Raw genomic sequence first — 25,547 nt, 5'->3', positions numbered from 1 at the left:
GCAGAAGCTAACCTAGCCACCAGCTAGCTTAGAGCACACACACTTCGATCACGTTGTGCTCGCCTTTGTGTTTCCTCTGACACAAAGACACGTGAGATGTTGGAACTTATTTCACAGCCTAGCAGCATATTTGTTTCGTGAAAGAGAGAAACGAAGCACTTCTATTTATTTATTTTTCTTTAGCAAAGGGCTGTGTTTTTTTCCCCACCTGACACTGTTCCAGAAATATGGCGGATGGCGGACATTACTACAACGGTAAGACAGGCTGTTCACTTCAGCGTTAACCTGACATCTGTTGTGCCACTTGTACCGTTTTCTTCAGACCGAGAGGACTTTATGGTGAGGAGAGAGGTCAGGAGCACTGGTTGCATGTCCCTAGAAGGTAAAACCAAATCGTTCCCCCCACACCGGAGATCTGATTACTTTATTCGCACAAGTATTTACCCAGTTCTTCATTATTTCTATTTATTATTACCATTAATTCAATACAAGAGACAGGATTGTACGCTTTAAACAAAATACATTTAATACAGTTACTCAAGTCGTTAGTAAGGTAAGGCAAAATTATTCTTTTCTGAGACAGTGGTAAGTGAAGGTGTGCAGGTTTTATTCATTAATATCGTTATACTGCAAGCAATAAGAGACATTGTGTGCTCCAGTCATTCACTGCCCATGTCTTAAAGTGCATTCTTGTTATTTTTACTCTAATTCTGCTATTTATATGTCAACAGAATGGTATTGTATGACTGATTGGACTTAAAGTTTTGTATTTTGATTTGTATTTGATTGTGTATGAAAACTGACAAACTTTTGAACTCCCTTTCCTCTTCTCAGAGCATGACGATAGAGTGGAACCACAATTTCGCAACCGTAAAGGCAGAGGGTCCCACAAGGGTCGGTCGTACGACAGGTCCCGCAGAGACCGCCAAAGGGGAAGCAACTCTGGAGGCTTTGGAGGTCCTGGGCCCCGGTCCAGGCTTGACGATACCGATGCAGACGTTACTATGAGTGACAGCTCTCAGGACAACAGCTCCCAGCACAGATTGTAAGTGTGTGTGTTTTCAACAGATTGTTCATAGTTGTGACTCACAAATGACGAGACCTGAATTCTTTCATGTGGATCTGTTTCAACCACGTGGAGGCATACACATAGTCAGTCACAGGAAGAGAAAGTAAAACAAGTCTTATTTTAACATTAAGTACCATAAACTGCTTTCAGATTATGAAAACCACTGCATGTTATCTACCCACTCCAGTGCCTCTGGAAAAACAAAAGAGTTCACTGTGTACTGAGAACTTAGTTTGACTATATTATCACTTATCTTAGGGCTGTTTTATTTGAACTCATGGCTGACTCATACTAGTGCTGGGCGGTATATCGGTTCATCCAGTATATACCGGTTTTAATTTCCCTTATAATATTAATTTTTCACATACCGGTGCATAGCCGAAACAACTGCTGTCACTCTTGACAAGAAAATCAAGCGGTGGAGCGACATTATGAACGCAATAACGATCCAGCTATGCAAGGACATGGTCCCGCTACAGACAGTCGAGACAGACGGGCTCAGAGCAATGATTAAAACACTGGATTCAAGGTATGTCTGACCGGGGCGAGAATACTTCAGCCAAACTGCTATCCCAACTTTATACGAACAAACGAGCAAACCCTATAGTAAGCAAACCCTTCATACATGATGCCATTCAAATGTTTTTATATTCGATGTACTCCTGACAGTAGAGTAAGCCACTATCAAGCTATATAAAAATACCGTGAAACCGCCAGAATCTTTAAAAATACCGTGATACACATTTTTGGTCATACCGCCCAGCACTAACTCATACCCCACACATTGATTTCAAATACTTTTTTGGGACCTCTGTCTATTGCTAATTATGAAATTATAATGGTGCAGAAAAAGCCTGCAAGTTCTAAACAAGTGCAAACTAATAACAGCTCCCAGTGTGTGTAAATGTATTAAAGGTACACTGTGGGGTTTTCCATCACTAATATAGCTATAAAGCAATGTTTGATAAGTTCCCTTTATTGTTTGTATCATTCATGAGGACTTGCCACAAACACTGGCATGACGTGATGGACAACAACTTTAGAGGCAGTGACAGTTGATGGTGTAAATGCACCATGAAAGGTAGCAAAATTATCAGAAAAGATGAGCGGGAAAGGGACTGCTTTGATATTTTGTGAGGTAAGAAGTGGACTCAAGAGGTGAGAAACATTGAGTGTAAACGGAACTGTTTTGTTCCTGTGGTGGACACTGGCTGAAGGAGGATTGTTTCAGTATATGGCTTTGTGCTTTCTTTTTTAGTAACCCATATGGAAGACCTTTCCGGAAAGGAGGAGATGGCCGCTTTGACAGAGACAGGCGACAAGGCAAAGGGGGAGGAAGTGGTAGAGGAGGAGGCGGCGGCTTCAGAGGAGGAGACCGAGGTGGTGGCAGCAACGGAGGAGGGAGGAGCCGGTCGGGCTGGTTCAAAGTGACGGTGCGTATTGTAACAGTTTCCACAGAACATCCATGCTTCTACTGTGTAACCTGTGAAAGGAGCTCATATTTGGCCTCATCTCTGTGACAGATACCGCATGGAAGAAAATATGACAAGAAATGGCTACTGCCTGCTCTTCAGAACATCTGTACGATTCCCTACACACCTGTGCAGGTGAGCTGTCTTATGATTACCAATTAGAAACTAATTGACTTTAAAAAGGCATTTTTTTAAATGACCACATGTGCTTTACGTTCTGATAACGGTGATAGTTATTTGTTTATTCTTGCCTGCTGGTAATATATCTCCAGTCCCCATTTGAACACATTTATGAGCTGAAGGGTTTAAGGAAGTGGTGGTTGTGGACATCATCTTTGCATCTATTAATTGTTTGTCTTTCTCCCCCGTCTGTACAGTACCATGTTGAACATAACAGGGTCCATTTCTACGTGGATGATTCCTCTGCTGCCAGTGCTTTGCACAAATGTTCTCACAAGATCACAGACACAGATGGCTATAAGGTAAGTCGGGTTAATAATGGAAATATCACTGTTATTGCTGCAGGAAGTCTTTTAAAGTCTGTTAATCCTTAATGACCAGTCTTCTCGTATGAAACATCCTACACTGATGATAATGGCCAATAACCATAACACGAAATTCAGAGCCTATCTAGTGCCTCTGGTTGTTAGCTGCAAGCTGGCGGCTTGCAGCTAACAACACTAACAGTGAAAACAATGACATATTGTGCCATAAATATCATATAGAGGAGCTTAAATTTGAAGCTCATGTGTACGATACATCTCTATTTACTTTCGTCCATAATGTCATGTTTGTTTCTTCAAGGTGGAAGTGCACGTCAACCCCAGCGCTCCACCGTCCTTCCTCCTCGCTGACCTGAAGCCTGAACACTTGGACGTCCTGAGGGTGAGCTGGAGGACGTAACAACTATGAGGGCTCAGACAATGTTGGATTTAAACTTAAAACATTTGGAATCTCTATGTATGGATCCAAATACATGAGCTAAAAAGTAGATTGATATTTATAAGGAAAAAAAGATTGCAGTGAGGTCTATTAGTTAATTTGCATGCTTGCACTTAAGTAACCACTTTTCTCCTGACATGACAGTAGAGGTTTTTTTGTGTGGAAATTTTGTATTTTTGTCTGAGTTGTCTAAGGAAGTGACTTTCAGGTGTTACAAGAATTAATTTATTAAGAAAACTCCTATTCATGTTTTTGTTAGTTTTTTCCTGGCTTCTAACTCATTCAAAGTAAATTGGAGGAAGTTTCTATTTGTTTGCTGTTTGAATGAGGCCTCATGTTTTCTGCTTTATCTTTCCCAGCAATGCATGGCAAAACGTTTTGATGGCTCCCAGCAAGCACTGGACTTGAACAACATCCGAACAGACCCAGGTGATGATAGTCTCTCATCCCTTTCACACTCAAATCATATGTATGACGTGTAGAGAACAGATTCAAGCACAGACAATCCATACTAGACTAATTGTACATTTGCTATATTCATTTGTGCTAAACAGGGATCTAGTCTGTTTTCTAAGTAAATGTTCACTACAATGTTTTTTCATATTGAAGATAGTACAGACATTTCTTTTATTACCTCACTGAAAATGATTTTTCAATATTTGTTTAATGTTTTTATCGCTAATTGTATTTTACGTGACAGACCTGGTTTCCCAAAACATTGAGGTCATCTTGAACAGGAAGACAAACATGGAAGCTGTCATCAAGATCATTGAAGAAAACATTCCAGAGGTGAATTGAACACAGAAGGTGTTTTTGATATTGTTTGCTGATTAAGTGATGGGTCAAACTGAATGTGCTGACACATCTCTCTTTGTGTCTTTCCAGCTGACGGGCTTGAACCTCAGCAACAACCGCATTCACAAACTGGATGAACTGACTGATCTGGTGACCAAGGCGGCTAATCTGAAGACCCTCAACCTTTCCCACAATGAGGTGAGACTGGCTGCTCAGTTGATCAGGCGAATAATAACGAGACCTGTCACCTGGTTTGATTTTACATCCTCTTCACCCACCACCTTTGTTCTGTTTCTGTCTGTTCGTCCAGCTGAAGTCAGACCGGGAGCTGGACAAGGTGAAAGGCCTGAAGCTGGTGGAGCTGTGGCTGAACAGGAACCCTCTGTGTGACCTCTTCAAGGATCAGGCCTCATACATCAGGTCAGTCAGCGATTTCGGGGGGTGAGGGGAGAAGATTTAATGAAGGGGACACAGTGGTGTGACTGTTGTGTAAAAGTAGGAGTGTCCAGGAGTCTGTCCTGTAAGACGAGTATGCAGCAGCGTGCTACAAAAGGAAGATCAAGCACGCCTTTGTATATATGGGTGTGTGTGTGTGTGTGGGTGTGTACAATAACTGAAACCATTTCTCTGGCAGTCAAGGATGAACTTTACGAGAGAAGAGCAAGCTGACATTAACTATTCAACTCTCTGTATGTTTGTATACTTGTGTGGAGAGAGAGAAATGGAAAAAAGAAACATGCAAATTCTTCCACTCTTTTTGGTTGTTTCATATGTTTCCTCCCGCTTGATGATTAACATTTCATTTTCACACAGTGAACTAAACATTTCTTACTCTCAAAAGCTGCTGAGCGGACATCTAACCCTCCACATTGTTTTCCTTTCAGCTTGCTTAAACTCTTCACAGTTTGAACGGCCATCCTCTCTCTGCCAGTAATTCAGCTTCTCTGTGGGACATCTTTTCAGGCTTTGGTCAATTCTATGGTTCTCGGTGATGCTGTACCCAGCACTCCCCCTGCTGACATCCTGATTATTTATCCCATAAACTATTGCAAAACACAATTGCATTGCTGCTGATGAATAACTCCGAGAATAAGCACTTGAAGAAAAAGAAAAAACACATTCAGCTTGACAAACCCGTGAACACAATTTACTGTGAACTGCTCCCAAAAACTATGAATCCACAACCATCTTGAGCAGTACTGTACAACAGTGTAGGGTTTTTATTGGAGAGAGGGCGATCCACAGTTGTCTTGACAAATGTTTGGACGAAACAAAGAAAATCCACAGCCAATGATTTCCCCTCCCCTTGCCCACTCTGCCCCCTCTAAAAGGCGAGTATGGAAGGCTGGATAGCCCATGACGGGTAAGATCCCACCTCGAAACCCCGGGACAACCTAAGGCAGGCACAGTCACGATTACTCGGCCTCTTTCCCCATGAGCACTGGCTCACTGAGAACACGATGAGAAGATGGGGCTCGACAGAAACAGCTGTTGGGCTGAGGCGGAGAGGGATGCGTGTCATTATCAATGACCAATGAAGGGCCGCGCAGAGAAAGCAGTCCGTCTCTTCCACTAAGTTGGTTCTCTTTGACCTGAAACGGGTCTCTGCTGTTCAGTGAATGAAGTGGAGAGTTTGGCAAATGCCCTTTACTAACTTCTGAGGGAACTGTGATCCGAACTGGAAATTGAAGTCCAGTTTTGTCTGAAATAAGTCAAATGGAGAAAAAAAACATGAAAACACTTCCTCTTCCAGTGTCTGATGTCTGTGGCCAGTACAACAAAGCTCAAAAATACAGAAGCGAGAGTAGAATAGAGAATCATCACTCCAGTCAAATGCGTAACGATCTCCCAGTCTCTCCGTAACCAGAGGCCTGGGTCTAAATTCAGCTTGAAAATTAAAAGCTTACCGCATGAAGACCCATCTCTTCAGAATCGATGGTGGCTTCAAGGTGCTTCACTGATAAGTGCCCTGTGTGTGCGCAGCAGGGGAAGGCAATGGGATGAGTGGTGGGAATGCTGCGTCCAGCTCACTCTGAGGCCAAGCTGTCCTTTCGGTTCAGATCTGTTCTCAGGTCATCTTTCTTCGCTGATAATCGTGGGCGCAGACGCAACATCTCACTCGCATGATGGATGGTGATTGGCATGAATGTTGTACTACTTGTGCTAGTAGTTTGTGTACATTTTTAATGAATATCCTTTTCCCCAGGTCTGGAGGTAACCACCTCTCTCCCAGCACTGCATAACATCTTTATTTCACTTTCATACAAAATGGGTGTGTTTACTGGTTTCGGGGCAGTCCGGTAGATTGTAGGTCTCTGCATGTTTACATGTGTGCGCTAGAGAAAGTGTGCTTCTATTGCTTCCCCGTGTCAGATCTCTTGTGTGTCTCCATATTGGGGGAGAGGGTGAGTATACCAACTGGTAAGTACACTTTGGGATGGGAGACTTGTCGAATGGCACATAATGAACCTGAAGGAAGGATGAAGACATGAATGATAGTCCATTTGCAAATGTACTTTAAATATTAAACCCCTTGTGGCACTGGTTGTAGTTACACGTCATCCATTTGCGTGTATCTATAGAGGGCCGTATTCTCCCGAATAATTTTGACGTTTATCAGCTTAAAATGGAAAACTGAAGGTCCCAAAATGACATTAAATGGGTCGGCAGGTGTGACTGACAGTGTTATCTGCCCCAGTGAGCATGATTTATTTCTGTTGCGTGGTTTGTGATGATAACTTTCCTGCTCTTCGTTTTTTGTTCCGTACCAGTGCTGTGCGGCAGAGGTTTCCCCGGCTTCTCAAACTGGTAAGTCCACACGTCGATCTCCTCACTCGCCTCATTTGGATGCAGTCATATCACTAAAGAAATCAATACAAAAATGCAAGAAAATGTGCTAATTTCGCTATTTTGCATCTTAATTCATATGTGGTTTCTTTTTAGGATGGTCATGACCTCCCCCCACCCATTGGCTTTGATGTGGAAACGCCAACCATCATCCCCCCCTGCAAGGTAACTTGATTTATCTTCTGTGATTAATTGTATATTTTAAATCAAATTCACATTGAGTGTGACGTTCAGGGGAACCTCTCCATGGTGGGATTTCATAAGTAAAAAAAAAAAAAAAAAGAAATGGCAGAAGTTTAAGCTGCATTGTCCTCCTTCAGGTGAATGTCTCAGGACAGTTATTGTCTCCTTTATGTACCTGACCAATGTTTATTTGACAATCCAGGGCAGCTGCTTTGGCACTGATGAAATCAAGGTCCTCATCCTTCGGTTCGTGACACAGTGAGTTTCTACCTTTTTATACGCAGGCAATCTTCCGGCAACACTCCAGTAATCACTTATGTGACCCAACCAGTTGCTGATTCACCTGTACTGCTTTTAACGCGCTCTATAAAAGGGTTGTGTGCAAGAAACAATCACAGGAGCAAACACAAGAGAACTAAATCTGGTGATGTGTGTCTGTGTTTCAGGTACTACAGCATATACGACTCCGGGGACAGACAGTCACTTCTGGATGCGTACCATGACGGAGCATCGTTCTCCCTCACAACACCGTACTCCACCCAGAACCCCTCCAGGTAAGAACACACTTCTGTATACATGTAGCAACACTGAATAACGCATGAATGAATGGGATGTTCATTAATTATTTACTCTTATCTGTATTCACATTGATTCCGTCTGTCCCTCTCTCCTTGTTTTAGGAGCAGTCTTGGAGAGTACCACAAAGACACTCGAAACCTGAAGAGAATCAAAGACTCCAGTGAGTTTACCTGTCGAGCTCTTGACCCGTCGCAGCCTTTGACTTGTTGAGATTGAACGTTCCTGTGATTTTAAATGCCTCCTGATGTTCCCCTCTCTGAATGTTGCCTTCTTTTAGCGGTGCGGTTTCGACTTCTAAAGCACACACGGCTCAACGTGGTGGCTTTCCTCAACGAGTTGCCCAAAACTCAGCACGACATCGCCTCCTTTAATGTCGATGTAAACACCTTCACGGTAAGATCATGTTGTTTCTGTCAGCCAGCACTTTTCATAAACCTTTTCTCTCTCGCAGTGAATCATTAATTCTGCAAAAATGTTTTCTTTTTTTACAGAACACACTACTATCCTTCACAGTGAGCGGAGTCTTCAAAGAAGGTGACTTGTTTGGACGTCATGATTTTATATATATATATTTCTTTTCCTCATCCACTGCGATGAGTAGTGTTGATTTTGTTGCTAATGTTTCTCATGTTGGTTTTTCAGTTGCTGTCGACGGTAAATCCCGAGAGTCCACCATGGCTTTCTCTCGAGTTTTCGTCACAGTTCCTGCAGGGAATTCTGGGTAAGTTCAGTGAGCTCCCAGTGGTTTGAATCATCTTCTGTTGTCCTTCACATTTTCCCTGAGGAAAGGTCGTAGTACCAAATGTGTAAGAGCAGGTGTGGAACTTCCAGAAAATTAAGCTGTAAAGAACTGAACAATGACATTACTGTTGTATGAATTTTGAAGTTAAAATTAAATTCTTTATTTTCTGCATGTTGTTACATGTTGCTACAAATGATTTCAATGTTACTCCTGTTCGCTGCAGACCTTTTAGAAGTAAAGAAGTCCACTCGGATTACGTCTTAAATACAGTTGTTGTGAGGCTATAGTATAGCGTTGTTATTGTCTCCCACACTCATTAAAAATAAGGAAACCAGAATTAACTAAACATAAGAGAATTACATTTTCTGGATGGTTGTGATTTAATAATGAACACAAATAATATAACAGGTATACAATGTAAAAAATATTACATTTTAAAAAGGAAAAAGATAAAGAAATCTGATGTAGATGTAGTCTGATTCCTTGTGTTGTGGCAGACGAACTATCCTACAAGAATACAACTGTCTTGTATTTCTCCAGGTACAATTTGTAGTTTTTTAAAATATCAGAACAGTTCTTTAACTTTGTTTTTTTACCTGGATGGTGGACAATGATGGCCTACAAACTAAAGCATGTATAATACTTTTCGCTCTTTCTTTTGTAAATAGAGACAAACAGAAATCCCAGCTTGTTGCCAGCATTCAAAGACTGGAGTTGATTCTTGCATTAAGATAGTTTCACATTAAAAAAAGTTGAATCCTTTTAGGATTACTGCTGCTATCTAGTGTTGTGCTTTGGTTAATGTGAGTGGTTACTGTATCTCAATGATTTTTAAAATTAAACTTGATATGAAACGTGGCAGTTTGAAATTGCCTCTTTTTGAAAAGTGTTATGCTTCTACCATTTTACTTTACACCATGTGATGTCTTATTTTCTGTCTACACAGTCTGTGCATCGTGAACGACCAGCTTTTCATCCGGATGGCCACAACGGAGGAGATCCGCCGAGCCTTCGTTGCTCCTGCCCCGACTCCCTCTTCCAGCCCCGTCCCCACCCTCACTGCACCGCAGCAGGAGATGCTCACGGCCTTCTCGCAAAAGTCGGGCATGAACCTGGAATGGTCCCAAAAGTAAGTCTTGTTTTTCTGCATGTGGTGTTTGCAGCGTTGCATGACAAACATTATTCCCTTAATTTAAATATCTTAACCGTTATTCTCTGTCGCAGGTGTCTGCAAGACAATGAGTGGGATTTCAACAGAGCGGCACAAGTTTTCACTCAGTTAAAGGTAAAATTATGATTTATAGTTTGTCTCTCTGCATTTCCATAAAGGTGTGAAAATGTTCATAGAAAGGCCCTAAAATTATTTTTCCTTTCTTTTTGCAGACGGATGGCAAGATCCCTGAAGTTGCATTCTTAAAATGAAGAGTTCCATCATACTTCTGTGAAATAAAATCTGCAGTAATTTTATTTGTCTTTTTGTTTTATTAAAAATAGTGTTTCTGAAGTTTCCTATTTTGTTTTAACAGCCAACTGTTTGATCTGAAGACTGATGTTATGAGACCATTTTTGGTTGTTATTGTAACCTTAGTTTTTGGTCATTTGTATAAAAATCACTACTTGTTTTCATAGGAATAAAGACATATAGCCAGTGGATGAACATGTTGATTTGTTGTATTGTGTTTATTAATAAATATTTTGATACACAACTGATACATTTCACTTAAGCCACAATCAGAACAACATATTGAGTGTGGATGTTCTTTCTTGACCTTGGAAGTGCAAATTTCACCCCCAAAAACTAACTTCTAATACCAAGTTTTATTGAGTGAGGAACAAAGTGATGTACGGGTGAAGTTCCTGAAAAGAGAATGCAACTAAGTGGACATAATGAGTAACAACATAGTTATTACATTTAGCTGCCTTTTCATCCTAAAGCTAAGTGATGGTACCATTGATTAACAAAAACTCAACACGGGTAGTAGTTAACACACGATCATAGAAAAATGGAAATGACATAAAGCTCTAATAGTGTTGACCCAGGACATGTCTTCATAGCTTATTTTTTTATTAGGAAAGTATATATATATATATATATATATATAGTTACAAAATAATTTAACAAAAAACAATGAATCTATATCAATCATAATGCATGTTAATATTTGAAGAATATATTTAAAGAAAATACAAAAGCATTGATTCTATTTCCGATTTACAAAATACCAATAACCTTACAAAGATGGCGCCTGGGTGGTGTCATGTATCTCTTCCGGGGTTTTACTCTGTCGTCACCATGACGCGTGACGCACGTACGTCCACCATACCGTCAGTCGGCGTACGATAACAATAAACAACCCTGAAACAAGAGATACGCAACAACGGAACCTGCGGCTCCAATTCCGACACACAACGAAATCTAAAACATGAGCCGAGACAGCCACCAACGGCTGGAGTAACGTCTCGTCACGCAGCGGGGGAGTCTCGTCGGTCCCGTGGAAGGATTTCCGAGTGTTTTTGTATGTAGGCTAGAGGACTACAGTCTACATCTACCCCTTCCTTAGCCCCCTGTAGCTAGCCGGGGCTCATTCCCTGTGTTTGCACACTTCGTGTTAGTCTGTTATGCAGTTGCCAGCGGACTGTAGTCGCACTCGTTCTCCTCCGCCGCCTCTTCGCTCCCTCTCCCCGCTCCCTCTGGCCCTATGTCTCGCTGGCTGTTCCCCTGGCCAGGCTCAATCAAGAAGCGGGCCTGCCGGTACCTCTTACAGCACTACCTCGGTCACTTTCTGCAGGAACGACTGAGCCTGGACCAGCTCGGCTTGGACCTTTACAACGGCAGCGGCGTCATCAGAGAAATCCACCTCGATGTCTGGGTGAGTGGTTTTATTTAATCGCATAAGGTGGCACCACGAGTCACACTGTGTTTGTTGCCGGGCTCGTGCACCCTTGGCTGTTTCGCAACTGCACTCGAGCTCAACAACAATCTCGTCATGCTTTTAGCCGAGCTCGCATTTCTTCGAGGAATTGCAGTTATAGGGAACACACCAGAATAACTGCACCTCTCCATAGTGTCTCAACATTCAAAATAGATGCAGTATATCTCCCCCTGCCATGTTAACTGCTCTTCCTTTGCCTTATACGTCTACACACTGTGATGATACTATACGAGTTATTTTCACTTTGCACTTCTTATTAACTGCTTCCTCTCTCTGCTCCAGGCGGTCAACGAGCTTTTGGAGACTCTTGGGGCTCCTCTGGAGATAGTGGATGGCTTTGTGAGCACCATAACAGTGACCATCCCCTGGCAAGCTCTCCTGACGGATCACTGCACCTTAGAAGTTTCTGGTCTTCAGATAACATGTCGACCCAAGTACCGAACCAGTAAGTTCACCTGGAAACAAGTCGTCCACTTGGGACACTAAACGTGCTTCAGGTTGAGTGAAGGGCTCTTCCAGGGATTATGAGATCGGCCCATTTTGTCAAGTATGCTCCCAAATTATGATGATTTTAAAGACTAATTTGTCCCCGTTTTATTACTGTTTTCCCCAAACTATTCCTGATGTAGAGCTCTTGTTATGCAGGTGATAAATAAGAGTCCATCAGGATGTGAGTGAGGATACAAGATCATTTCACTACATGCTCAGACCTTTTAAATGCTTTTTCATTCAAAACGCATCGATTAAACTGCTGATTATTTTTAAATTAATTGATTTCACGTTTTTCTTCTTCAATACAATGTCAGAAAATAGTGAAAAGGGTTGTCATAAATCAAAACAGTTTTGTCAGAGCAACAGTCCTAAAAGTTACTGAACTGTCATGAGGAAAAAAATAGCAAATCCTCACATTTGAGTAATTGGAATTCTTGGATTGAATTATTATTATTGGGTTATTTCTTGCAATTTTGCTTAAATAAAACGACAAACGATACATCGTCTGCTATTTTATTAACTGATTAATTTCCTTTGGGCTGCACGGTGGTGTAGTGGCTAGCACTGTCACCTCACGACAAGAGGGACCCGGGTTCGATCCCCGATCCTGGGTGGTCCTTCTGTGTGGAGTTTGCACGTTCTCCCCGTTGCAGCGTGGGTTCCCTCCGGGTTCTCCGGCTTCCTCCCACAGTCCAAAGACATGCAGCTTAGGTTATTTGGAGACTCGAAATTGCCCGTGAATGTGAGCGTGAATGTTTGTCTGTCTCTATATGTGCCCTGCGATAAACTGGCGACCTGTCCAGCGTGTACCCTGCCTTCGCCCAATGTCAGCTGGGATCGGCTCCAGCGCCCCGCGACCCTGAACAGGATAAGCGGTTTGGATAATGAATGAATGAATGAATGATTCATTTCCTGATTTATCAACGAATCACAGCGACAGAAAGCTCCATGTGTAAAGTGTTCATTTAATTTCACTAATCTTTGCTCACTTACTGAGTCTGAGCTCCATGTGATTGTGTTTGCACTCAGGCGGGGGTTGGGACTCTCAAGGCTGGTCATCAAGCATGGCCTCCAGCATGCAGCTGGCTCAGGAGTGCCTGAAGGACCCCCCTGAGGCGTCCGAGGAGCCGCCTGCCCAGCTGGAGGGGCTTGAGATGTTTGCACAAACCATTGAGACGGGTGAGTCGGAGCTGTGTGCGTCCTTTACTTTGTGAAGAGCCGACAGCGTGAACATGCAATATTTCCCCAATTAAAGACCCAATCTGAACAGACACTGAGAAGAGATGATTTAAAGGGTCGGTGCTGATGAACCTTTGCATGTCTCTCATCTGTGTTTGCAGTCCTCCGTCGTATTAAAGTCACCTTCATCGACACCATCGTTCGCATCGAGCACCAGCCCCTGGACCTGGAAACAGGCGTTGCCTTAGAGGTGCACATCAAACGGTAGGTCTCCCTTTTCAAGATTCACTTTAACAAAATGAGCTGCAAAGGAGAACAAGAAGACTCCTCCTTCATGATGTTTGTCCTTTATTTTGTATTTAAACAATTCTAAATGTTCTGTTTGTTACTGCTACAGTAAGTGTAGGAGTTATACATACTATAGTTAATTCATTGTCATTTTATAATAGTAATGAGAACATCCAGAAACACGTTACTGATGGTACTGTGTTTTTGCTGATAGAGAGCAGTTCTTGGGGCATTTTGAAATGCAACTTCAGAGGTCACTTCTACGGATATTTATAGAAAAGTCTCCCTGAGTGGCCTTTTAATGCTTGAGGAATTAGAAATATGATTAGGTTCAGATCAGAAGACTCACTTGATTTGTTCTCCAAAAGAACATAGTGCACACCGAGCTACAAAGCTATGTCCATCACCACCTTTCAACATTCTTGGTAGTTAAAGTATGGACGGATCACATAGAGAAGAGCTTCCAGGTATAACTGTGATCTAAGAAGTCTCACCTTCTCACCTTCGTTTCTGCTCTGTTGTCTTTGGTAAAGACATTACCGATGTTTTTTTCTGTGTCTTTTGAGGCCTAATCAGAGCTAAAACATATACGGTGGTTGAGATTTTAAAAAACAAAACATGAAAGTGTAGCTAAGACCGTGTTGAGCGATGAAACACTGGAGCTGAAGAACTGTTGGAGACAAAAACAAAGAAGCCACAGAGGATGAGCTCAAACATAGTAGTCAGCATAACTTTCTAAATCTTTTCTGTCGTACAAATAAAAGCATCCAGATTTATACCCACACCTCCAATTTAGTTTTTTATCACTCACAAGAGGGAGCTAAAATGTCTCTGTGATCAGTAATATTGCAACTCTTCCACACCGGCACTCGTATTGCAGTCATAGGAGAGGGAAAGTGAAATGGAAGCCAAGAATCAGATTTCATCTTCTCTCTGCTCATCAGCAGATAAGGAGAAGAGGCCCCTGCTCGGCCTTGTGTTTTCAGACAGCCTCGGTGTGAAGCTCGGTTTAAACGGGGTCAGTATTGACGAGGTCGTTCACCTTAACGGGCTTTTATCAGGCTGCTCTTAAGGAGTAGGAGTCGTCGATACGGGATGTCAGGGGAGTCTGTGACTTTGAGGAATATGTGGCTCCGCTGTTGCTGTGGGGAGCCTCGTGCAATCATTTATTGAACGCAATTATGTTCTCAATGATTTGAAGTACTTTACTGCATTTTCAAATGCAGTGATCAGGTCTTGTAATCAAATCAAATGTAGAAATATTGCTGATGTGACAGTATTATTAAAGCTAAGATTGCAGGTTAAGGTAACTGAGCTCATTTGCAGTCATTCCCACCCTCCCACTTATTTGATTTTCTGTGTGTATTTCCACTGGTGCCACATGTCCCATGATGACTGTCTTGCCGTTTTTGTATTGTTTCTACCGCGACACTGTTGAACCCTTATTGTTGTGGCTTATTGACAAAGCTGCTTAGGATGTCTGTGTTGATGTGGGGTCAGTGACCAGAAGGCCCTGTCATCTCAAATGCTTGATTTTTAACAGAAGAACTGATTTGAGTCCCGTGAAGCATGTTAAAGGGGTAGTGTTTATTAAACAGGATGCTATTTGATCATCTGAGGCAGACGGCAGAACTGTCCTTCAGCAACACAACAACAAAATATCAAGTGCTACTTGTGCCGATCAGTATTGTATTGTCAGGTATACACATGTTTAAAACCATGGTGCGAGTGCCTCACAAGGGTACTCTTTCTCAGAATAGAGATCACATGACCGTAAACCAATTGGTTTGCTTTTTGTCATGGCACTAAATAATATGTGTGTTTTTTTGTGCACGTTCTTCAGGCTGGAGTACTTTGACGAGGCAGTGCGGGATCCAGCCAGCCAGACTGCCGTGCCTGTTGACATCCACCAGCCGCCCGCCTTCCTGCACAAGATCCTCCAGCTGAGCGCCGTTCAGCTGTTCTACGACAGCACCGGCACAGTGCAGGTGATGGAGACTAAACCGCTCAGCATCCTTCATGTCTAATCTTTGTATCTATTTTTTATGTCTTTCACGCTCATTTATATATATATATATATATATATATAGTTTATTTATTCGTCTATTTATGGATTCACTTATGACCAGGGTCATAAAAGATTAAGCAAACTAAAACCAAAAAATATTAAAGAATAATTCTTAAAAACATTACACCACATTCTGCACCACAGCATGAGCAGTCCAGGTGGAGCTGATGTGTATTAAAGGGGTTTATAACTAACTAAAAATCTCCAGATATTCAGACTTTATTAAATCAGTTTCTTACTCACGGTGATGTTTGAAGATGATTTTTTCTCACTTGCTACTGTTACAAAGTAAAAGCCTTTTTGTTTTTACATAAAATGAAAGTTTGTTTCTTGACAGCAGCAGTTAATTACTTAATTTAGAGGAAGATATCACAATATAATTTATCAAAATGAAACAACAATATGATTTACAACCAGAAATGCTCATAGACATCTCCTCATTTCTTAGGGTCATCCTAAAGAGCAACACCCTGAATCAGCCATGGCAAGTGAAGAAGAAGAAGAAGAAGAAGAAGAAGGGGAGGAGAAGGAGGAGGAGGAGGAACAACATGAAGAAGAAGATGATGAGGAGGAGGAGGAAAAGGAGGAAGAGGCGAAGCCCTTGAAATGCCCTCCATCTCAGCCAGTGCTCATAGGAAGCTGCTCCGGTTTCATTGAGACCACCGTCAAGATTAAACAGAACGACATGCTGCCTGGACCAAAGGTGCGCGTGTGTGTGTGTGTGTGTGCTCGTGTCTGCATACTGTAACATCCTGAAGGATTAGTAAATGCAACTGTCATATTGACATCTATATCCTGTCTGTTTGTCAGTTGGAGTTGGATGGGAAGGTGGGCTGTGTCCACATGCTGCTGTCTCCAGATCAAATAATCCATCTGACAGACCTGCTGGCGGCCCTCTGCATAGACACGGGTACAGTAAAACACAGCCATTGTGATAAACATGCACCAATCACCTGGTTACACCTGACTCTTGCCATTGAATGCTACGTGTGTGTGGTCACAATGTGACCACACACGTAACTTCTTCTGTGTCTAGTAACCACGAGGTAATCGGGCGCCTACAGGCTTTAGCAATACATAATGTAAAACCCCTCACAGGCAAAAACAGATGCACCCAGACAATACGCCTGCGTTGGTCACAGACCTCCGTTAATGCCTCATAAATGTTCGGTCACACTCGATCTCTTTCTCTCTCACAAACACATTCATGAATCTGTTTCTCTTTCCTCTCTCCCCAGAGGACGAGACTAAGTGTGGCGGGGCACTCAGTCGTCCGTTGGACTCAGACGACCTGCGTATGATTGAGGAGGACCTCAGTAAACAGCTGGGCTCCAGTCCCAGAGACCGGGAGTGGGAAACCGAGGCCGACCTGGAGCCCTTCATCTCCGGCCTGGAGAATGGAGGTATCTCAGGTCAGCTAAGGTCCAGTTACAAACGATCTGTCTGATCACAACCTCAGCAGGCCTGCTCCTAAAACCATGTAGTTTGTAACCATGTTGTTTTGGGCTGTTGGTTCAATGAGAACCCGCGGTGGTGTGAACCTAACATGTTAAATAAGAAGAGGGCTCATCTGGAAAATACTGCCACTCCTTTCCTTGCAGCAATGTTCCCTGAAGTTTGTTTGTTTGTTTGTGTGTTTGTGTGTGCGTGTGCGCGCGCTTTGACCCCACTTTGGGTCAAGAAAAGCGCTTTACACATAAAATGTATTCTTATTTTTATTATCACCTGCAGACATGTTTTTCTCTATGGGTCCTGTTGGAATGACCAGTAGCGCGACGTCTGTGCGCTCCGGCAGCGAGTTGTCAGACAGTGATATGGAGTCGTCCACACACAGTCTGGCCAGCTTCACACAGCCTGCATCTTTGTCTGCACAGGTACAGCCTGTATATGTGTGTGTGTTGACAGTTTAGGTATTTAGCAGATGGCCATAAGGAGAACAACATGGCTGAAAACCATCAGAAAATGGAAGATGATTTCCTTTTCTTTTTTCCTTGATTAGATTAATAAGCTTAAATTCCTAAATTATCAATATTGGTGTCTTAATTGATGTTTTAATGTTAAATTAGTTTTTTTCTAAAATACAAATGGCAGAATATTACCACAAGATATATTTGAATTATGTGAGCTCTCTCTTTCCCTATTTACAGAAAACAACAACAAACACAGAGCTGGAAGTTGTAAATGTACGCATTAAATCACAGGTAGTCTGATATCCACTTTATTTTTCCCTGCCAGGGCATGGTGAACTGTCCCAGGAGGTATCCTGTAGCAGGCAGTCTGTCGAGTCTACCCCAGGCAAGCGGCCGGACCAGAGGTAAAATCACTTTCTTACCACTTTACACAAGAGTTTGACCTTCTTGCCAGAATTTTCCCAAAGAAATGTGTCTTTGAAAAGCAAGGAAACCTGAACTGTCATCCTCTGCCTTGCAGGACGTTCACACAGCGGCCAGGCAGAGCAGCTGAAGCCTGATGCTTTGTTGCGTCTGAGTCTTGGTGGGTTCACCCTAACCCTCCTGCAGGAGGACCCGCCCTCTAAGCCTGACGGAGCCTCCTCATTGGCTCAGGTGTTCTTCCGGGAGCTGGCCTTCTTCAAGGACAGCATGTTTAGTGAGCGAGACTTTCACCATCTGAGAGGCGGCTTTGCTAAGGCCTGCACACACTCCAACCTCAGGTAGAAAAACACAGACGCATATTTAGTCTTTGGTGAGTCATAAGTTGGGTGGACATAGCTTCACACATAATTTACTTTTACAACAATTACAGATTGGAAGGTACTTATTTTGGGAGTGTTGCGTACATGTCTGATGGAATTGTAGCATGTAACTAGCAGCCCGCCTGTATTACAAACGTTTTTTTCTAATTCTCGTTTGCCCTGTCGTCCATTCTCTCACAGAGTGACCGGAGCAGCAGTGCAGGTTGCTTGTGAGATGCGCAGCGGAAGGCACCACAGTCGGGCCGTGACCTCTGACCTTTCCTTCAGCAGACTGGAACTGTTGGAGTGCCTCTGGGATGACGGAAAGCCTCAGTACAGTGAGGTAGAAAAACCCCTTTGTCGGTCTGTGAATCTCTGAAGCTGACCCTGTGGCTGTGTGCACACTTTTAAGACGTAAAACTTCATTATACCTTCGTCATTGTATTTTCAATTTTGAACAATATCAAACCGTAGCAACAGTAAGTGGTCACATACGGTCATTACAAGGTCTAACATCTGAGTATGTCACAGCTGTTCTTGGTCTTTCTTTTGTAGTACAACCAACGGCATATGTTTATGACTGCCAGCATAGAGTCGTGATAATTGTCACGTTGGAGAGAACTTTAAAAAATCACCGGGAATTGTGACATGTGTTCCGACTTTTCAGACTGAAGTTACTTTTGACTAAACTTGTACCTGTGATCTAAAAGTAGTTTGTGTTTGTTCCCTTTCCACGCTGATATGGATGATTGTGTCTCTTTATGTTTCTCTTTCCAGTTGCTTCAGTTCCAGAAAGCTGGTCTGTTCACAGTTGGAGCTGCAGCCAGACCATGTGCCCAACTACACTACAGCCTCACCGAAAAACACCTGCGGAAAGTACGCACTTATATACACACACACATACTCACACACACTCTGAATTGATATGTGCCTGTTAAAGTGAAAAACCTTTCTAATTTAAAATAAATATTTGTTTTTAATTGTATTGCTTTTTGGACTTAACTTTCCAAAACCTATATTTTGCATTATTTGCCAGTATTAAATGTTTTATCTCTTATGCATCAATAGCGACTTTTTTTGTTTTAGTTCTACAAAAATGTCATCAAAATAATTATCACTCTAGTATGAAATGAACAGATGCATGAGTCTATCCTTTAACACATGTGTTTGTGTGTGTGTGTGTCTGTGTTGGCAGGGTAAACAGCGGGTGGTGCGGCGGGACAGCGTAGTGCGGGTGGAGCTGGCAGAGCTGAGCGCTGAGCTGGACCTGGACATCCTCAGTCGCCTGGGGAACCTGAGCAAAGCCTTCAGCCACTGTCCCACACAGACTGCTGGACCTGGACTCATGCAGGTGGAACCCCACATACATGCGTTCATCATAAAGACCTTATTACACAAAGAAAAATCCCTAAACATAGTAGATCTGCTAGCAAATGCAATAGTCCGTAAATGAATTGAAACACATGCCAGAAAACACCGGGTTTAGAAGAGATGCATCAAAAATTTAAAATGAATAAGAACTTTCTCAAGAGTTTTCAGATTGCCCTTAAGCAGCTTGTAGAGCTTCAACAGTGACAAATACAACTGACTACTGTCTGCAACTCTGTGACTGAATCAGCTCTTAAAATCCATCTCTCCTCAGACCCAGAGCAGCGAGCTGTACTCCTCCTTCACCCTCCTCTCTCCCCACGCCATCCTCAGGCTTCGCTTCCCCATACCTGACCTGCGGCCCCTCCCTCAGCGCCGACCTCCGACCCAGAGGGCGGTGCGGCAGGAGACCCTGGTGCTCGAGCTGAGTCAGCTGGAGCTGAAGCACCAGGAGGCCCCGGACCTCCAGAGCGAGCAGACTGCTCCGGGACAGCCGTGGGCTCCTTGTCTCACCCAGCTGCTGGAGGCCTCCTTCACCGACCTGCATGGTGGGAACACACGCAACCCTAAACAGTAGCTGTTTGTTTGTTTGACTGAATATTCATGGAAAGAACAGACATAAATAGACAAACAGTATACTGACCAATGCTCTTTGCTCAACATAGACAATCCAAGGTGTTGTCAATGTGTTTACCAGGGTAATCCGCTCTGTATCATTAGTGCTTTCCAGTGACTTAAAACGATAGTTAGGATGTTTGTGGGGTTGTATGATGTACTTATCCGTAGTAACGATAGTTAGGATGTTTGTGGGGTTGTATGATGTACTTATCCGTAGTAACGATAGTTAGGATGTTTGTGGGGTTGTATGATGTACTTATCCGTAGTCGGTGTATTTCCTACAGTAGAAGGCTGTCGGCTCGCCCCCAGTTTGGAGAAACAGACAGAAGAACTGACATGGGAGCAAAGCAATGTACTGCTGTGGACAGCAGTAAAGCATATTTTAGCTACCTAAAAGAAAGGCTCACCTAAAGAAATCAATATCAGATTATGTGAACGCTATATTTAGAACATGTTCGCCTCTTTACCTTGCCGTGAGCCTTTTTTAGACTGGGCTTTGAGGAGAGCACAGATTACGGCTTCAGTACCTCGTCTGAAAGGACTGTCTGAGGGCGAGGTAAAGCAGTGGATACAAACTGTAAATTGGACAAGCACCTCATACAACCTCACTTCTGAACTATCCCTTTGAATTAGCATCTGATTTTTAGAAAAAGCTCCTAGTTTTTGTTAATATAGTGCCATTATTTAATTTCTATTTACCTCATATAGAGAGTTATAGAGAGACTATTGCACATGTAGAATGTAGTCCTGTAGAACACAATTCATTGTTAAAAAAATCTATTAAAAAATGTATATATGTATATCTACATGAAGCAGTCCTTTTGAAATGTGAAATGCAGACAGAGAACTGATGTGTTGTGTGTCACCAGGGTCATATGAGGGCTGGGAGGGCGGCTCTTTCCCCTGTATCAGAGTAAAGAAGAACCGCGACTCTCTGCCAAGGTTAGTAGTGGTGATTATGAGAATAATTAGATCTATAATTCACAATCTGCTAGAAATTAGCGGTTTACGGTACCGAAGCTCTCAAAGAGAAATCTAAATGTAATCGTTCTTGCTCATAAAATGAGACAAAAGATATTGTTATAATGTGCTCTACCACAAGCCAGTATTCCTTTTGTTTCTGTTTCTGCGAGCAGGCTATCAGTGTGTGTGCGTGGAGGTGAGACTCAGGGCCCGGCTGCAGGTCTGGATGCAGGTCTCATCAGGGACCTGGGGGCCGCTTTCTTTGAAAGTCACTGTGAACTCAACGACAAAACCAGCTCCCCGTTCTCCTCCAACCGCACCATGTTTGAGACTGAGGAGGTGTGCTGACACACAGAAGAAAACATATAATTCATCATCCATCTTATCAAGTTTCCAGAGCGAACTCATCCCTCCTCCGTTCTCGTTGTAGATGGTGATTCCAGCCGACCCAGAGGAGATGCGTCAGTTTCAGGCGCAGTGTGTCGCTCAGTGTCAGTGTGCGGTGGACATCAACCTGCCGCTGGCCTACATCCTCCTTCCCAGCAAACAAGCCTTCCAGAGCTTCTACAACAGGTACGTCAACAGAAGCACAGGTGTGAAGGCTCCTTTCCAAGATAACATTATCCCGGTATCCCCCAAAAAGTTGGAAGATGTTTTGAATTCTCTTCAGTTGAAGGTTTTTTTTTTATTGTACAGCGAGTTCACTCTAAGACGTGGTCAAGAAATATCTTCCTCTTACAGCTTTGGTCTATATATTGGTCTTAAATCCTACATATGAAGTAAAAATAATGTTCCCCACCCACCGCTTTGTCCCAAAGGATCAATAATGATCTGTTGATGTGGGAGCCTCCTCCCCGCTCAGCCCACATCCCCGACCACAGCCGCCATCACCACGACGAGTTCCAGCTCTGCAAATCAGCCTTTAGACTAGGTGAGTTCGACTGCATTAGTGGAAAAACAACATGTAGATCTAGTATTTATAATAGCAACAACAGATCACGTATGTTTTCCTCTGTCTTCTCTCTGCCATAGACTCTGATTCAGAAGAGGACGAGCCTCACTTCTACTTGGCCAGTGAATCATCTGGAAAGACACAGCAGTCGGCTCCCCGCCCCAACCACAACCTCAGCCTCCTCTCCCTCACTGTGATTATCGGCAAAGGCCGCCTCCAAGCCAGAACAGACAAGAAGGTGAGCCATGTGGCCGTCACATCTCTAAGACCCGAGATTTGACTTGGACTTGGTTCAAAAGACTTAAAAACAGCTCTGGCTTGATCCATTCACATTTTTAAGATTGTATCTATTTTTATCCAGGAATGTTTGTGTTTCTTAACCGTTGATGTTTCATCTCATTGATTCAGGAGGACCAGAGTCATGGGGAAATTGTGCTCGACCTGGAAGGGGGAAAGATATTCAGTGTGGCACAGCACCAGAACGACCCCAATCTCAATTTCCTGTGTATAGAGAGCAGACGAGTGGAGCTCTACCATCGAGGTACATAATTCATATTTGCCTTTTAGCATTATGTTGAAGTAGCTTTAACGCTAAGTAGACAATGTTAATGTTTGTTCTGGGTCATCGTTTCTTCTGACTTCACCACTACAGCGGTAGTGAAAGACACCCCCATCCCACAGCGGTTGGAGATGCCCAACTTCACTCCCCCAAAGCACTTGGACCCTACCATCTACCCTACAGAGGTGGGTGTGAGCAGTGTGAGCGGCAAGGAGGTGGATCTACAGATGTTGTCCACAGCCATTAAAATCACACTGGACCCACAGAGGAGTGTGAAGGTACGTCCTCCTCAAACGCCTGATTCTGCTGCTGGTGCTAGTTTGACATTAAACAATGTTTGTTTCTGTCTCTCACTGTAGGAGTTCCTAGTTGCCCTTCGACTTCAAGGTGCCACCATGCGACATTACGTGACGCAGACTAATCACAGCTGGCATGAGCAGGTGAGCAGAAGTACAAGGAAGCAAAAAGAAACACGTCTTCTTACAGATTACTCAACAGTGTCTTCTCGCTTCCTCTGTGTTGTTGTTTAAAAGTTCATGAAAGGAAAAATCTCTCCCTAGACTTCCTCCCAGTTAAACCATTTGGGTTGTGCAGAAAAATAAAAACCTTGTTTCACACGGAAATCAATTCAGGTGGATGAATATAAAATGGTTTGTGTGTTACAGCTGGTTGACTTCCTGGATGTGATTGATGATCCCATTCTGGGATACACAGCACCTGCCGTCATCACTGTCCTCCACACACACCTCGCTACCTGTGCTGTGGACTACAGGTATATACTACAGCTACAAAAAAAACTGGGAAATTTACATTTGTATTATACGTTTCTCCTTTTTTTTTCCACCCTCATCTTCTGTTTTTCTGTTTGCCAGGCCTCTGTATCTGCCGCTACGCGCGGTGTTCACAGCGGAGTCCTTCTCTCTGTCTAGTAATATCATCGTAGACACCGCCACCTTCCACCTCAGGTACAGTTCACCACTAACCGAACGTGAAGATTGTCCATTAAATACAACAATACTCCAAATCTTAATATTAGACGTTGAAACAATAATCAACACTGCAAATACTTCTGAAATGTAATGTATCACATTATGTGAGCTGGTGACTCACCGTGTAAGATCTTTGTCTAAGTTGTGTTTTTGTTTTGTTGCGGTCAGATTCATCTTGGATGACTCGGCTCTCTACCTCTCTGACAAATGTGAGACCGACACCGTGGACTTGAGGAAAGGTAAGACACGTGATGTTTACATGTTACAGTTAAAGAAAAGTAACTGGTTTCTCTACAGAGAGTGAGGCTGTTGTTACTGAGTGTTGCATTTGGTTGTTTGTAGCCCTAATGTCGCTAGGCTAGCTAGTTTCTTCATGTCTGTTTACACTGTGTCCGTTAGAGTTATTCAGCAACCACGTAGAGCAGCTTAAGTCTGTTCATGTAACGTGTTTAAAGAAATTCCTAATGAGTGAAAACAAAAGTGTCCGGATGTTTGTTACCTTACCCCTGGACTAGGGGAACTGTCTAAACAGGACTAGTGTGATTGATAACAGAGCTGCTGTGAAGCTGAAAGTCAACATCAGAACTTTTTTTTTCCCAAAATAGTAGTTTGAAAAGGAGGTCACCTAACAATCAGTGACGTCTTATTTTTGGGATAATACGGTAGTTAGTATTAGTAACGTCAGAGAAAAGATTGAATGTTAAAATGAGCTGCACTCTAATAAAAGCCACCATGTGTCTTTGTGTCACACAGACTATGTGTGTGTTCTGGACATTGACCTGCTGGAGCTCGCCATCACCACATGGAAAGGCAGCGATACGGGCAAGCTGGTGAGTGCTCGCCATCTGTTTACATGAAGCACACAGACCAACCCCGCCAGAGAGAACGTGAACGTGAACAGAACATTATCATTTTAGTTAAGTTCCCCTCTGAAACCACAGACAAGCACAGGCCGCGTGTTTCTAAATATTTGTTTTATCATAATGAACTTTCACTGTAATCACAGCTTCAGACAAAAAGACTGGGATTACTTCTCAGTCTGACATGGAACCAAAAACAAACGGGCGACAGTAAACATGTTGTCCGACAACAATGACGCAGCTGCCCTTTCAACCAATCGGTAGCACGGTGTTCAAATGTGAGAAAGTTCATTTCAAAGTCTGTTATGTAACAATGCAACAGTGTTTTGTATTTGCATTTCCATTGTCTCATCTTGTCTTTGTTTATAGCATTCAGGTGTGTTCCTATTTATTTAGTTTTAGCTCCTCCCTCTCTCTGTCACCACCTTTATTGGTTCTTTATTTAAATGTGCCTCCTCTGTTTTCCTCTCTTTGCTCTCCAGTCTCAGCCTCTCTTTGAGCTCCGTTGCTCCAACAATGTGGTTCACCTTCATACCTGTGCAGATTCCTGCGCCGCCCTGGTTAACCTGCTGCAGTACCTGGTCTCTCAGGGCGACCTGCACCCCCCACCGCGACACACCTCACCCACTGAAATCGCTGGCCAGAAATTACCAGTAAGACCAACGTATTCACTGGAGAATTAAAATTTGTGAATTGATAAGAACTGAATAATGGCCTCAGACTAGTTTATTTTGTTTATACCGAGATAGATTTTCTCAAAGGGCTTTACAGTCTGTTTGTTATACCCTTAGATCTTTGGTTTGCTTTTTTTATCCACAGTGAAAAGAACTTTAACCTGGAAAAAAAATATAGAAACCCAAGAGCAACAGAGGAGAGATCAACAGACAGACATACAATAGGCGTTGTTTACAGAAGTAGAGGTAGTAAAAAGAGAATACTAATGATGTATAATAAGTA

The 25,547-nt window shown here is 42.9% G+C and overlaps 2 protein-coding genes across 3 annotated transcripts in view; both read left to right on the top strand.

The window, feature by feature from the left end:
- Positions 1-10,294, top strand: nxf1a (nuclear RNA export factor 1a). Of its 2 annotated transcripts, none has more exons than XM_076104021.1 (21): positions 1-382; positions 835-1,045; positions 2,328-2,502; positions 2,593-2,676; positions 2,919-3,023; positions 3,346-3,426; positions 3,843-3,912; positions 4,184-4,272; positions 4,369-4,476; positions 4,589-4,698; positions 7,050-7,086; positions 7,222-7,290; positions 7,511-7,566; positions 7,755-7,862; positions 7,989-8,047; positions 8,165-8,280; positions 8,379-8,421; positions 8,530-8,608; positions 9,576-9,758; positions 9,854-9,914; positions 10,013-10,294. In XM_076104021.1, exons 1-21 carry the CDS (start codon positions 235-237, stop codon positions 10,049-10,051), a joined length of 2,031 nt encoding a protein of 676 aa, XP_075960136.1. In that variant the 5' UTR covers positions 1-234; the 3' UTR covers positions 10,052-10,294. The 2 variants fall into 2 exon arrangements, with proteins under 2 accessions (XP_075960136.1, XP_075960137.1); XM_076104022.1 differs by having other exon boundaries at positions 2-255.
- Positions 10,295-10,948: 654 nt separating this feature from the next.
- atg2a (autophagy related 2A) overlaps positions 10,949-25,547 on the top strand; it is a 23,122-nt gene continuing 8,523 nt past the window's right edge. The window contains exons 1-28 of the mRNA XM_076104019.1: positions 10,949-11,499; positions 11,845-12,007; positions 13,084-13,233; positions 13,395-13,497; positions 15,365-15,509; positions 16,038-16,292; positions 16,400-16,499; positions 16,828-17,001; positions 17,321-17,463; positions 17,825-17,903; positions 18,020-18,260; positions 18,483-18,624; positions 19,059-19,157; positions 19,477-19,632; positions 19,924-20,197; positions 21,137-21,209; positions 21,404-21,569; positions 21,661-21,803; positions 22,049-22,161; positions 22,263-22,420; positions 22,591-22,723; positions 22,835-23,019; positions 23,101-23,181; positions 23,407-23,513; positions 23,614-23,706; positions 23,899-23,969; positions 24,484-24,560; positions 25,073-25,243. Coding sequence (XP_075960134.1) covers positions 11,329-11,499; positions 11,845-12,007; positions 13,084-13,233; positions 13,395-13,497; positions 15,365-15,509; positions 16,038-16,292; positions 16,400-16,499; positions 16,828-17,001; positions 17,321-17,463; positions 17,825-17,903; positions 18,020-18,260; positions 18,483-18,624; positions 19,059-19,157; positions 19,477-19,632; positions 19,924-20,197; positions 21,137-21,209; positions 21,404-21,569; positions 21,661-21,803; positions 22,049-22,161; positions 22,263-22,420; positions 22,591-22,723; positions 22,835-23,019; positions 23,101-23,181; positions 23,407-23,513; positions 23,614-23,706; positions 23,899-23,969; positions 24,484-24,560; positions 25,073-25,243 — 3,966 coding nt within the window. The 5' untranslated portion in view covers positions 10,949-11,328. The remainder of the gene's footprint in view (positions 11,500-11,844; positions 12,008-13,083; positions 13,234-13,394; positions 13,498-15,364; positions 15,510-16,037; positions 16,293-16,399; positions 16,500-16,827; positions 17,002-17,320; positions 17,464-17,824; positions 17,904-18,019; positions 18,261-18,482; positions 18,625-19,058; positions 19,158-19,476; positions 19,633-19,923; positions 20,198-21,136; positions 21,210-21,403; positions 21,570-21,660; positions 21,804-22,048; positions 22,162-22,262; positions 22,421-22,590; positions 22,724-22,834; positions 23,020-23,100; positions 23,182-23,406; positions 23,514-23,613; positions 23,707-23,898; positions 23,970-24,483; positions 24,561-25,072; positions 25,244-25,547) is intronic.

The sequence above is a fragment of the Anarhichas minor genome, unplaced genomic scaffold (assembly GCF_050575085.1).
Source record: "Anarhichas minor isolate MPS153535 unplaced genomic scaffold, ASM5057508v1 ptg000028l, whole genome shotgun sequence".
In the NCBI taxonomy this organism is placed as follows: Eukaryota; Metazoa; Chordata; class Actinopteri; order Perciformes; family Anarhichadidae; genus Anarhichas; species Anarhichas minor.
This window is presented reverse-complemented; position numbering and strand designations above follow the sequence as displayed.